The 13,360-nt window shown below is 45.4% G+C and overlaps 4 protein-coding genes across 4 annotated transcripts; all 4 read right to left on the reverse strand.

The window, feature by feature from the left end:
- Nucleotides 1–1,463: 1,463 nt before the first annotated feature.
- Nucleotides 1,464–4,349, reverse strand: DFL_001104 (uncharacterized protein; the record flags this gene model as incomplete). The annotated part of the gene is made up of 1 exon (XM_067629675.1): nt 1,464–4,349. One exon carries the CDS (start codon nt 4,347–4,349, stop codon nt 1,464–1,466), a length of 2,886 nt encoding a protein of 961 aa, XP_067495672.1.
- A 374-nt stretch (nt 4,350–4,723) lies between these two features.
- DFL_001105 (uncharacterized protein) lies at nt 4,724–5,887 on the reverse strand (the record flags this gene model as incomplete). Its single annotated transcript, XM_067629676.1, has 1 exon — nt 4,724–5,887. The coding sequence occupies one exon, from the start codon at nt 5,885–5,887 to the stop codon at nt 4,724–4,726; it is 1,164 nt and encodes a 387-aa protein (XP_067495673.1).
- A 462-nt stretch (nt 5,888–6,349) lies between these two features.
- On the reverse strand, nt 6,350–6,850 carry DFL_001106 (uncharacterized protein; the record flags this gene model as incomplete). Its single annotated transcript, XM_067629677.1, has 1 exon — nt 6,350–6,850. The coding sequence occupies one exon, from the start codon at nt 6,848–6,850 to the stop codon at nt 6,350–6,352; it is 501 nt and encodes a 166-aa protein (XP_067495674.1).
- Nucleotides 6,851–11,064: 4,214 nt separating this feature from the next.
- DFL_001107 (uncharacterized protein) lies at nt 11,065–11,877 on the reverse strand (the record flags this gene model as incomplete). Its single annotated transcript, XM_067629678.1, has 1 exon — nt 11,065–11,877. One exon carries the CDS (start codon nt 11,875–11,877, stop codon nt 11,065–11,067), a length of 813 nt encoding a protein of 270 aa, XP_067495675.1.
- Nucleotides 11,878–13,360: the final 1,483 nt, after the last annotated feature.

Consider the following 13,360-nt stretch of genomic DNA (forward strand, 5'->3'; position numbering starts at 1 on the left):
CCAATCTCCCTATATCTCTTGTAGCTTTGCTCGATTTCATTCTGTATTCCATCCTCTGTCATGGGAAAGATTTTCTTCGCGATTTCGTGAGATCCTTTTTGTTCTGCAATTTCTGCGGCTCGCTCCCTTTTCTTTTTGGCTCCCGTCTTCAGTAAAATATCCACCGTGTCCGTTCCCTGCTGCTCGGTCAAGTGCTGTAAAGCCATACGGAAGACAACTGTCAACGTCTGTGCCGTATTTGAGCAAAAGAAGACCTATTTTTTCATTGCCGTCAAAGGCAGCTCGTTGTAAGGGATTTGCCATAGCGGAATCTTCGTTCGTTGGTTTGGAGGGTCCCGAATCCATCATAAAGGCATGGCTAGTAGGGGTAACCCATTAGCTGCAATGACGGCTCCACAACGCGCAGGCATAGAATCCAGTAACTCCTGCATTCAATACCGCCTCCCAGGCTTCTATAACGTAGCTCCGGAGCCTACTACAAAACAGACCAGCATCTAAATTATATTTATCCTTAATATAATCCTTCATCCAATTCCGGACAGTCTCAATAGGATTGAGATCGGGACCAAATAGAAGCCAAATCATATAAATAATAAATCTGAAGTCCAAATCTTTTTTAATAACTTGAAGCCTAATAGCATAAAAAGTAACGTCCAAGTTACTATCTTATATTAGAATTAATTCCTCCCTTTAATCCCTTCGAGTAATATGGATCCAACTTTCAATAATAAAAGTTATATAAGTAATATAACTTTCTACACTTATAGTACCCTAATCCTTCTTTTAAAACACCCAAGTCCCTTCTTAGTACTACTAAAACATCTAGCCTTTTTTTTACTAATACTTATTGTGAGATAGTGATATGGTCTCTAGCTATACATAGGTAAAACGGGTGGTATAAGCCGGAGGAAACACAAGTGTCTATTGAATGAAAGATCTAAATGACAAGAACTCGCGCTTGTGGATAAAACATAGAATGCTGTTGTGAGGTAGTGATATGGTCTCTAGGAGACTACCAGCTATCTAGCTGGCCCACCAGCTATACATAGGTAAATGGACGGTATAGAGCGGTGGGCGGTAGGCCCGCCTATAAGCCTGAGGGAACACAAGTGTCTATTGGAAGAAAGGCCTAAATAACAAGAGCTCGCGCTTGTGGATAAAACATAGAATACTGTAAACTGGTGAATGTTCGTCTATATATGTGTATGTATATGTCGTATGTAAGTAAGATGTCCACCGACAGAACCCAGCATAGCAGATTACAATTTATAGACAAAACGAATGGGTGCGCCGTCGCTAAGCTGTATTAAACAATAAAAAATACAACAAGTCAAGTCCACCACTCCTATACCACCTTCACCACATAGCACCCCGCTCATTTTAGCAACTATCCCTTAGTTGCGATTTATAGGTGCGATCTAGATTTTAAGCGCCATTTTACAGCACGGCGCTGTTAAAATGCCCTATTCACTGACTGGGTCCTCTGCATTTTCACCAGTATCACTAGCATCGTCGGAAACTTCATCGACTGAACCTTCGTCATCTCCACCACTGGTATTACCGTCATCGCTAATGTCTTCCTCATCTTCCGGCCGGTACTTACACGTAGGGTCTTCCTCCGCATTTTCTGGGTCGGCATTATCTTGGTGCGCAGGGTTATGGCGGGAACGGCGGAAGGACTTAGAACCATACGCTCGGTCATCTGTCTTTAACTGCAGACGAAACAGATCCCTGGCTTTGGCAGAGAGGGTAGCCCTATGTTCTAGAACCATAGCGCAGAATGCCTCATAGTCGTTGCCCAGCAGAATAGCGAGATCCCTCTGCACCTCGTTGTCTACGTACCTCCTACGAGCGGTAAGAGCATCACCTATAGGCGTTACGCCCATGAGTTGGCAGGATGGCTTGAACTTAGTATCAGGGTATTTGAACCTATGCCCATTGCCTACCGCGGTTTCTGGCGGACTGACTTGCTTCATGTGTGACAGAGCTAGCTCACCCCACGTGCCAGAACCCTTATTCTCTAAGGCAGTATGCGCCTCGTCCACTGCAACATACCATGGGAATATGGTCCGGCGGTTAATAGTAGCACGCTTAATGGCTCCGTGAGGCAGGTGTGGCATAGAGATGCGGGCGCCTCCTTTCATAACAGGAACAGGCTCCCATTTGCCATACTTCTTTTCATGTTCCGGCAGGAACATGCGGTCCTCAATGCGAATAGCAGCTGTCGAGACCCAAGCCTTAGCCAACCCAGCGCCTATAACGCATTCGTCGTACCATCCTTTCAGCACACCAGGCTTATGGAACCCTTTAACTAATTCGGTACAGTTGTTATCATCCTCATCAGTTAAAAAGACTGTTCCTTGTATGAACCCAGCCTGCTTCCTGGAATTCAGCAACACTTCCGGGTGCGCATCCAAATGTCGAAACCCTGTCCGATCGCCTACTTGTTGATTTTTAACATAGTACGAGTAGGCAATTAATCGGTAGTTAGCATCCGGGCGCAGAGAACAGTACAGAGCATAGTATAACGGGTCTTCCCATACCAGTTGTTGCGAGATGCTGAAGAACTGATTCCTTTGCCACCCCATGTCGTCATCGGCGGTCGGTCTCCAATGATGGTGATAGTAGTCAAATTCTTCCTCCACATAGCTGCCTAGCGTCTTATGTTCGTTACAATCTGGGTGACCGTCATCCGACAAGCGTATATCCCAGAGGTATGCAAATATGCTGGAAACGTTGATGGTGCCATCCCTCTCCCATTCTTTCCACATTCCAGCACTGTCATGCCCTAGAAACCTCATAACATGATCGAACACGGTGGGTTGATGCATTGCAAACGGGGCTGTCTCTAGAAAACGATACTTGAATCTCCCTAAGTCCTCATCGGGTCGAGCGGGCCTATGCGTCTTCCAGAACCAATAATAATAGTCTTTGTGAGTTTTTAAATACCCCAAGTTGAACCTATGTTCCTGGACTGCTTTAAACCTATAGTCAAGCCCTTCGCGATTCAAACCCTTCTGATGCATGCCCATAATATTTGCCATCCTTCTAGCATGCACCCAACACACGTCATGGTCTTTCTCTTTCTCATCAGCAGGAATGCTAGCCCATTTGTATGCTATTGCCCAGTATTCGGCCAGCATGTTGAACTGTCGTTTGATATCCTGCGGCTGGACACTAGCTTTTAGCCGTTTCGCCAACGCCTTAGCCCTGCGGCTAGTACATGTGCAAAGCGCCTCGCTAAGCTTATCGCCATTAGGAAGTCTTCTATCCTTAATTTGCTTCTCATGATACGCGTTCATAGGCTTAAAGAATGCGGGATTCATAGCTAGAGTAGTAGCGATGATAGTAGCAGTAGTAGAACCCAGCGCGGCGCTAGATTTTGGTACAGTGTCCAAATTTACCTCCATACCCTCTGGCCCTACCACCTTTCCTCTCTTCACCGACCTATCCCCTTCCTCAGATTCCTCCTCTACAACACGCTTTCCACCAAAAGTCTTTCCATAAGCAGGAAGGGTAAGATCCTCTCCCATGCTGATGTCAGCATCGTCTTGCGTCATGGCAGTGGTCCGGGCACCCGGTGGAAACATGCTTTCGCTCGTGGCCAGCGTACCCGCAGCACTAGGATCCGGAGTGGCTTCAGCAATAAGCAAACTACCAGTGCCTTTACCCACTTCGCACAACATGCCTCTGTTGTCGATGTAGCAGCCTATGTCGCTAAGTTCCTGGCTGGTGAGAGGGCGCACTTCAACAGGTGCAGCATCCTTTTTATACTTTCGGAATTCAGCAAGAACATGTTCTATGTCGGAAGTCCTAATGTCTGTGAGGAGCTGGAATCTGCGACTTTTCTGCTGCCTGACGATGCGGCTATGCTGTCTCCTTGTAACAATGCGTATAGTAGCAGCATAGTCGGCCTCCTTAGACAGAATGCCTATCTTCTTCCAGAGATTACCAGTTCCCTGCGGGAACGCTGTTACTAACATATTAACAGCCTCTTCCCCCCAATTCTTGATAACCTGCGTCATGGCCTCTCCCTTGTTATCTCTCTTCTTTCTCTCATTTTCCGCAATGCTAATCCAGTCTGCCCATTCCGCAACGAATGCTTCCTTAGAGTCATAAGCCTGCTCCCACCCTTCTAATTCTATGGATGCCACCAGTGCTTCTATGCCCTCATGCACCTTATCGACCAATGGCGCCAACTTGGTACGCAGAAAGGTCACATAATCCATGCGTTCCGCAGGATCCTTAATGGTGTGAGCATGTGCTATGGCGGCGGCATAGGTTGCATGAGTAGTTTCAGCATATTCAATAGCATTCGGGAGAGGGGTAGTGAGGGCGGTGTTACTCATATTGTAAGTAGTATGTTATATGATGGAGAGATAGTAGTTTGCTAGATATGAGTTCAGAATATTGTTCGTACAAATGCAGCTGCTTTGATGGTGTTAATAGACGTATAGAGTATGCGCTGACATGAAAATGTATGCTTTAGGTTTTGGGTTATTGTAATTGTAAAAATAGCAAGACGAATGAAAAGAAGTATGGCAACGATCAATTCTGCAATAATATGAAGCCATGAGTTTATTGAATGCCTGTTGTTTTGAAAATAGTGCAACCTGCGTGATATAGACGTGTTTTCGTCGTTTCTTTGTTCTGCATGCGCAAAGCGTTGGTGGCGTAGATGGATTTGTTGGATTTGTTGGATTTTTAGTCATGCCGCAAAGCTCTAGCCTACGCTTTCTGGCCCTGGCAGCGGATTCTTACGCGGCCTACCCCTCGATCTCTTTTGAATGGGCCCCTCATTCAACAAAGCATATGGGTGCTTCTTTGGTCTCCCAGGCCTCCTCTTGGTGAGTATGTTGTTATTGTCACTTAATGCCTGAACCACTGCTCTGCTTAACGGTGCTTGTGGTCTAGGTCGCAGTCTTGAAGGCATCACCAGCGCCATATCTTCATCGTCTTCATCATACCACATGCTCTCATAGGGTTCACTATCATGGTGCTTCCCTCCAGAATTTTCAACACTCTCTGTCTGGACTTGCTCCTCACGCGACGGCACTACTGATTCCACGCGAGCGGCACCCTGCCTAATAGGCACGATTTGTGCGGGGTCGCGAGGTGACTCTAGTTCCGATTCAGGCAACTTGTCTATTAGAATGTTGGTTTCTGGGCGCACAAAAAATAGCTTAAGCCTATCACTTGCTATCGTGCCCGCGCGCACTATTCCGTCCAGCTCTTTCAGCACATAATATCCTTTTTCTAGGTATGCTTTTGCAATGAGGTAAGGTCCTATCCACCTCATTGCTAACTTGGCGGAATGCGAGAACTTCAGCTGTGTGTCATGCAGCAGGACCATGTCTCCTTCAGTGAACAGCCTGTCAGTTACCTGAGGTAATGAGTCCCACCTTTCAGCCGCCATTTCTCTGTGTCTCCGAAGGCGCAAGAACGCTTCCTGCAAGTCTTCATCCCGTCTTTCCAGGTGCCGTGCCCTCATAGCAATCAATTCCGCACGGGAATGCACATCCTTCCATGGGAGAGCGTGCCAAGTAGGGGTATTTATGTCTATCGGCAATAGTAGTTCCATTCCGTACATAAGGTAGTAGGGTGTATAACCAGTCGTGCTTCTGGCAGTGGTCCAGTCCGCCCATAGGACCGCAGGTAAATGACGGATCCATTCACCTATCCTACCATTGCATAGCTTAGAGAGACTATCGGTAATTTCTTTGTGTCCTCTTTCGATCATTCCATTAGATTGGGCGTAGTATACAGAAATACGTTTTCCTTTAATATTGTAGGCATTCAATAGATCCACCACCCACCCATAGTTCTCCGGGCCCCCATCAAACACGACTTCCTCAATGCAGCCATGTCTGCTTAGGATGTCTTCCATCAAGAAGCGGGATACTGTCTTGGAGTTAACACTGGCAATACCACGCGCTTCTAACCAACCTGTCAGATAGCACCGGGCGTGAACTAAATAATGTTTCCCGTAGGATAGTGGCATGTGAATAATATCCAGCCCAATCTTTCTCCACGGGCGCGATTCAGCGATCGAGGTAAGCATAGCCCTCTGCACATTTACAGCGCGGCGCTGACATTCTGCACATGACCTGACATACTGCTGCACATCCCGATACAAATTCCGCCAGTAATATCGGTCAGCTATTTTGCGATAGGTTGCTTCGGTGCCCCGATAGCCATGCTGCTCATGCAACTCATTTAGGATGTTCAACTTGTCTTTCTTTCCTATAACTCTGCGGTATAAGCTACGGCCACCTTTCTCTCTGCGCCATAGCACATCGTCCATAAGGATACACTTGCATGCCTCCCTCTTCAAGGCACGATACTAGTACTATGGCATGCCGACTAGGACACGCATGGTTCGGAGAAAAATATAAACGTCTGCCCATTCATCAGCATAATCTTCCAGGATTCTAATATCGTTAATTTCCAGGCTGATGTTGTTCAACTGAGCATCAATAAAGTCATCTATATCCTCCTCATTGTCTGCTTCCGCTATTTCTTCCTGGGTGGCAGGACGACGAGAGAGGCCGTCCGCGGCAGTATGCTTCTTTCCGGGAACATGCTTTACTTCGAAATCAAATAGCCATATCCATGCTAGCCAGCGGGTCACCAGTGCCCCAGATAGATCAGTAGAGGGCATATTCAACTGCGCAACTAACGTATTAGCGTCAGTTTCCACAGTGAAAGATATTCCGTATAACCAGAATCGCAGCTTCTTCAGTGCTTTCAATAACTCTCGGCATTCTCTTTTGACGGCGTCATATTTCTGTTCTACGCTGCTCCATACACCGCTCTCATACCGAATGGGATACTTCTTTCCGTCAAACATCTAGGACAAAACTGCCCCCCATCCTTGCAGAGATGCATCTACTCCCAGGATTATGCGGCCGGCATCAATGCTAGTATCCATGGTTTTCAATATAGGTAGAGAAGTAAGACAATGCTATAATATTGCCATAGCTTCTTTTTCTAGATCCTCCCATTTAAAAGGCTGACCTTTTTTGGTGAGTAGGTATAGTAGTGCAGTTATAGTTGCAAATCCTTTGATCCAGATGCGGTAGTACACACATAATCCCAAGAATGCGCGTACTTCTGTGGCATTCTCACATGGTCGCCATAATAGAATCTTTTCTACCTTGCTCATTTCCGGGCTGCGTCCTTCTGATGTGCATACATAGCCAGTTATAGTTATGCCATTGGCCAAGTACTTAGATTTACCAGCAGAGATAATAAGGCCAGCACGTTCTAATTCCGTAAGTACCTTATCCAGATTAATTAATACTTCCAGCACGTATTTACGAATGCCGGAAGCTGCTTCCTCATTGTTGTATGTAGAGCGCGGCCCATAAACGCCTAGATCGTCCATGAATAGGATTCCATGCTTCAGGATAGCAGAGAAAACTATCATCATAATGCGTTGGAAGATGGCTACCGAGTTGGTGGCACCTTATACTAAACTAGTATACCGGAATAGTCCTAAGAATGTCATAATAACAGTTATGTCCCTAAAGGATTTTGCTAACGGTATTTGATCATACCCAGAGAACAGGTCGAGGAGGCATATGCAGAGCATGTCTGCGAACAGTTCAGAAAACCAGTCACTACTGGGCGGCATGTTGGCATCGCGAATAGTGACGGTATTAATGCGCATTGCTGCAAGCACTATATGATAGTTGTTATTCTTCTTTTTCACTAGAAACCACGAGTTCCGGTATGGTCTAGAGCATGGTTCCAGAGTGCCTCTTTTCACTCTTTCTATAATTATGTTCTGCACTTTCTCCTGCAGGCTGAACGGTATTCGAATAGCTAGAGTCTGCCATGCAGAATGCGGTATGGTTCGAATTACTATGGGCGGGTGAACTGGAGGGTTTAATCTTCCTATCTCAGAAAATTCCCACGATAAGGCAGCCTCTCTATTATACATAATGGTCTCGAAAAGCTTCCTTTCAGCCGGCGTTATATCAGTGCCGATATGCAACGCCGTTAACCTGCTGGGTGTAAGTCTGCTCCTCTTTTTAATGTTACTAAACTTGGGAGTCACTTATTCGCGCGGGTAAGAATATGGCTGATAAACTTTTGTAGCTATTTTCTTTTCTCTCCACTGCGGATCTCTATGGGTGACAGCAGGCTCACTGGGCGAGAATATTGGCAAGTCAATTAAGTTGACTTTGTCAGCTTTCCGTTTGTACAGAGTCTAAATCTGTAGTATGCTTTTGTGATGCTTCTGCTGACGGGTGGAAGGGTGTCGAAGAGATAGGGACATGTTGTACAGTTCTAGCTGCCGTGTGAATGCTGCAGTACTATGAGGTTGGGACCAAGAAAGTGTGGATGGTTGAAATATGTGGGATCCCTATTATCGCTGATATTCAAATAACTGAAACAAATGAAATGGGTTTTTAATTGCAAGTATGCGTCCCTGCACAACTGTGGGGTGGGCAAGCGCAGAATGCAGCGCGGCGCTGGATTTCGGCGTTACCACTGTTGTCCTAGTTTTCTTCCTTATTCCTACTATTTTTCTACTGTTTCTTAGCAGGCTGTTATCTCTTTCTCTTTCTATGTCCTCAAACGGCCTGCCAGTCTAAGGACTTACTCTTCTCCCGACTGGTCTTCATCTTCATACAGTTCAACCACATTTGCGCCATAATTTGGGTTACTAGATTATGTTGGTTCTACCCGAATAGGCTCCGCAGGTGGTAATCGCAGACACGCTTTCTTCCCTTCGGCACCAAATAGGGTTATATCCATACTACTATTTATGTTAGCAGCTATGATTATGCAGGATTGTAATTGGAACGGCCTTCCCAGAATAACAGAGTGCGCTATGGTCTGTAGTACGAAGGTTAGGACACGATACCGAAGTCCCCCTATAGAGATAGATAATTTGGGCATGAACCTCATAATCTAATCACGCATCTTCTCGTTGACAGTAGCTAGCAGGAGGTTATTACATCGCTGCATTTCCAAGTTCCGTTCATTGCAATAGCGTTGGTGTATTACATTGAACTGCGCACCACTATCCATCATGACAGTTATAGTCTGGCCAGCTATTTCCACTTCTAATCGGGGTAAAGATGTCGCAGGGTATTTTACAAACTATGCTTCTCCGGTTTCTTCAATTTCCTTTATTGCCATATTCACCATTTCTATCGTAGGTCCCCCATCGGATCCTACTTTGAGATTGATTAGCATATAGTTGGCATACAGCGCCTTTATAGCAGACGGATTAGATGCTATCGCCTACCCCATCGTTAAGCTAGTAGCTGGTTAAGAGAGCAAGCGGTTAAGGTATTCCAGGGGACTTAGAGCATAAGGTTCCAGTATCTTTATCTTCTTATCTCCGGCATTCTTCCTTCCTTCTGTCGGGTGTTCGTTTAGTACGGACGAATTGGGCATGATTGAGATATTAGAGGAGGAAGCTGGTAGCTATTGAGAGAGTAGTCGGAAAAGGATAATAGGTTGGCTTTTCTGCCACGTTTGATTGGTTTTGGCAGGCGGAGCATCACTCATATTGACATCTAGAGCATTCGCAACAGAAGCAGGAGGGCTAGTAACATGGTATTCTCTGGAGGTATTGGCGGCATTATCAAAGTGTAGACGACTATTTTGTTGAGAATAAGTATAAGAGGAGCGGTTTGGAGATGAGGAACGGTTTCGGTATTATTTAGCTACCCCATAACGATGGGTGGTACTTCCTAGAGCTAAAGAATCAGAAGCTTGAGATGCTGCTGCAGACTTCCGCTCACGCTTTAGCGTATCTCCAACTGCATCAAATGCATTCATGTCTAAGATCTGGAAGTTCTGGTGCTGCAGGTGCCCAGCGGAATGGCTTTTCTTCCGCTGCATCAGCTGCTTAATGCTATCAATAGTTATGGGCAGACCTTCGGCTTGGAAGTTAATGAAGTCGCCGCCTCCGCCACGCGGTCCCCAATAAATGATTCCTCTTTCATTCAGATATACGATATTGTTTTAAATTAACTGACGAAGATCTTTGCAGTTTTCTTTAGTCTAGTGACTAGGGCTTCCACATAGGAGGCACCTTTTTCCCTCTGGCCTGGGGCTCTAGCTTCTCCCAGACATGCCAACTGGAGTACTAGGACAGTTAAAGGTTTCCTGCTTATATTCTGTCATTTCTGTCATTTTAGTTTGCAGTCGCATGTTCTGAATGCGCAATGCCTCCAGCTGCCTAAGGATGTCGCTCATGTCTTGTCCGCCATCCGCGCGAACTATGATGCCTGAGCGCACTTGGGGTTCTGGATGCAGCGCAGCGCTAGATTTTGGTATTTCAGACGATTTAAAGCGCTGAGGTAAATAATAGTCAGTTAAGCTAGTAAATTAGCTATTAAAGGGTAGAATAGCTTATACAGCTAATTAGGCCGGTCGGTCCGCAGCCATGGAAGGAAGTATAGCCCAGAAATCTTATGCATTTTCTTCTGTCTGCAGAATCTTCATGAGGGCGTCATAAATAGGTAGGAATGCCATGCTTTTAACATTGTTAACATCGAGACTGCGTTTATTGACTATCTTAATTTGCAATTGGGAAGGGAGAACCTATATAAGTTTAACAGAGCGATTATACTCATCCAGTTACTGATTCTTATATAGGACTCCTATTATGTTTCGGTATTCCTTTACCTTATCCTTTAAAAAGTGGTCATCCGCCCATGGGCGACTAATAAACGCTTCTAAGTTCTGCCGGCTGTATAGCAACTGCTCAGGGTCCCGGAATCGCCATTCACGAAGGAATGCTAATCGAAACTTTCGCCAGTACTTCTCGGTGGATTCACCTTCTTGTGGGTAGTATTCATCCATACATTCTATTGCGTGTCTACAGGCCGTGCTCGAATACAGAGCCAGTTTGGAAGGCCATTCTTGCAATAGAGTATTCTAATCCACGCACAGGTTCTCTATCTGTCGAACAAAGAGAGTAGCCTCATCGCCAGAGAAGTATAGGGACCCGCTCACCCCAAGAATCGGCCATGGACGCATACTAGCAAGGAGGGAGAACATGACCATCATTTGATTTGGTTGCATTTGTTGAGCTGGTTAAGACTGCATGTTTTGCATATTCTGCTGAGGCCTTACATTTGAAGGATTAGTAGGGTTAGCAGGATTTATAGCAGCACCCATGGGTTCTGCAGGATATTGTATAGTTGCAAAAGATTGTTGCCGCCTGTGGGCACGATACAAAGCGCTATTAGCAGAGAACGGATTAACATAAGGTGTGGCGCGATATCCATCATATAGATCAGTTGAGGATAACGAATTTTCCTCGCTATGGCTACCGGGACTGCTTTGGGTACTATCATCGTCTTCCACATAGGCATGACGGAGGGCATTGTCTAAAACATAGGTGCGGGTAGGCTGCGGGACGGTAGTGGCGCCCTGAGTTGCTATAGGTGCCTGATAGACAGGCTCGCGTCTGCGGCTATGGCCATGGGTTTTACGCCTGCGCTTATGCATATGAGTCCGTGCGTGGGTAGGAGCATAAGTTCTAGGGTAGGCGGGAATATGTCTTATAACAGGAGGTAGGTAAGTAGTTCCTAATCTAGTAGTGTTATTATTATTAGAGAAAGAAACCGTTTGAGTTATAAGCGTAGTCGTCTGAACTGTAGGCGCCATTGGGGTTGTAAGCACTGCAGGGTTAGTTTCTATACTTGTAGGATTAGTAGTCGTTATATCAGAAGGGTTGGCAGTATGGGGATTAGAGGGAGTGCCTGTAGGCACTGGGGGTGCTGAAGTTGATGCCTGAGCCGGCGTAGCTCCCGCACTGGTTCCTGGAGCATTGGTCTTACGCCCAGTATTACTAGGAGCGTTAGCACCTGTAGTAGCTGCCTTCTCGGGATTACGACCGAGCATAGTCGTGGTTGGGACAAAATGGTTGTATGTCTTAGAATAGTTTGCAAAGGTTAAGATGATTGGTTAGTAGTATGCTGTCGTTCGTATAATAATAGGGTGATTTTTGTAACAAAATAAAAAGGTAATATGGTTGAAGAACCAGTGTGCTATTTATATTAAAATTGGCAAGCAGAGGAAGCATCTTATTATACTCGCCGGCTTGAAGAACTGTTTGTCATAATGTCATAAGGTCATAAAGTCATAAACTCCTTCTAGCAAGGAGAGGTGATAGCATTGGTACATAAGTCTGCCGCCATTGCAGATATGCTCCACTAGTTGTTACTTATATCAGAGATGGCGTACCTGTATATGTGGCCATCGTATACATGCTCTCTGAAGGGTGTTATCGGGTTATGCTACCATTTTCACATAACACGGGTATAATGATACTAGTATAAGTGAGCGTAATGACGCCAGTAGTAGTCGTAGTATAGCGTAATGACGCCAGTGCTTCAGCGTAATGACGTCAGTGATAGTTATTTGAGCTACGAAACATATACTATTGCATATTCAAATAAGTCTTAACAAATGAAAAGCGGGAAAGTCCATACTCTAGAATGCAGCGCGGCGCTGTATTTCGGATAACCTTCACCTGTGCTCTAAACTTACCTGTTTGAGCAACGACACAACCAATTATAGTTAGCCGATGCGGTTGTTATGATGTGTTGATTTCCCAGTTATGCTTTCTGGTAGGGAGGGACTGCTTACTTTTCCAACTTATCTATTGTCCTATGTAGTGATGGTAATACTGTTCCTTAATGAAATCACTAAATTTGTGAGGTAGTGATATGGTCTCTAGGAGACTACCAGCTATCTAGCTGGCCCACCAGCTATACATAGGTAAATGGACGGTATAGAGCGGTGGGCGGTAGGCCCGCCTATAAGCCTGAGGGAACACAAGTGTCTATTGGAAGAAAGGCCTAAATAACAAGAGCTCGCGCTTGTGGATAAAACATAGAATACTGTAAACTGGTGAATGTTCGTCTGTATGTGTGTATGTATATGTCGTATGTAAGTAAGATGTCCACCGACAGGACCCAGCATAGCAGATTACAATTTATAGACAAAACGAATGGGTGCGCCGTCGCCAAGCTGTGTTGAACAATAAAAAATACAACAAGTCAAGTCCACCACTCCTATACCACCTTCACCACACTGTAAACCGATGAATGCTCGTCTGTATATGTATATGTCGTGAATAATGAATAGGATAAGGTGTCCCTCGACAGAACCCAGCATAGCAGATTACAATTTATAGACAAAACGAATGGGTGCGCCGTACGCCAAGTTGGGTTGAACAAAAAAATACAGCAAATCAAGTTCCACCGCTTCCATAGGTAAGTGTGGCCTGCACTACCACCTACGCACCTACCACCTTCACCACATTATTTATTATACAGGTAAATTCCTTACTCTTCTCAAACCCGTTAGATGACAAACTGCC

This window comes from Arthrobotrys flagrans (assembly GCF_004000055.1).
Source record: "Arthrobotrys flagrans strain CBS H-5679 chromosome Unknown unitig_15, whole genome shotgun sequence".
Lineage (NCBI taxonomy): Eukaryota > Fungi > Ascomycota > Orbiliomycetes > Orbiliales > Orbiliaceae > Arthrobotrys > Arthrobotrys flagrans.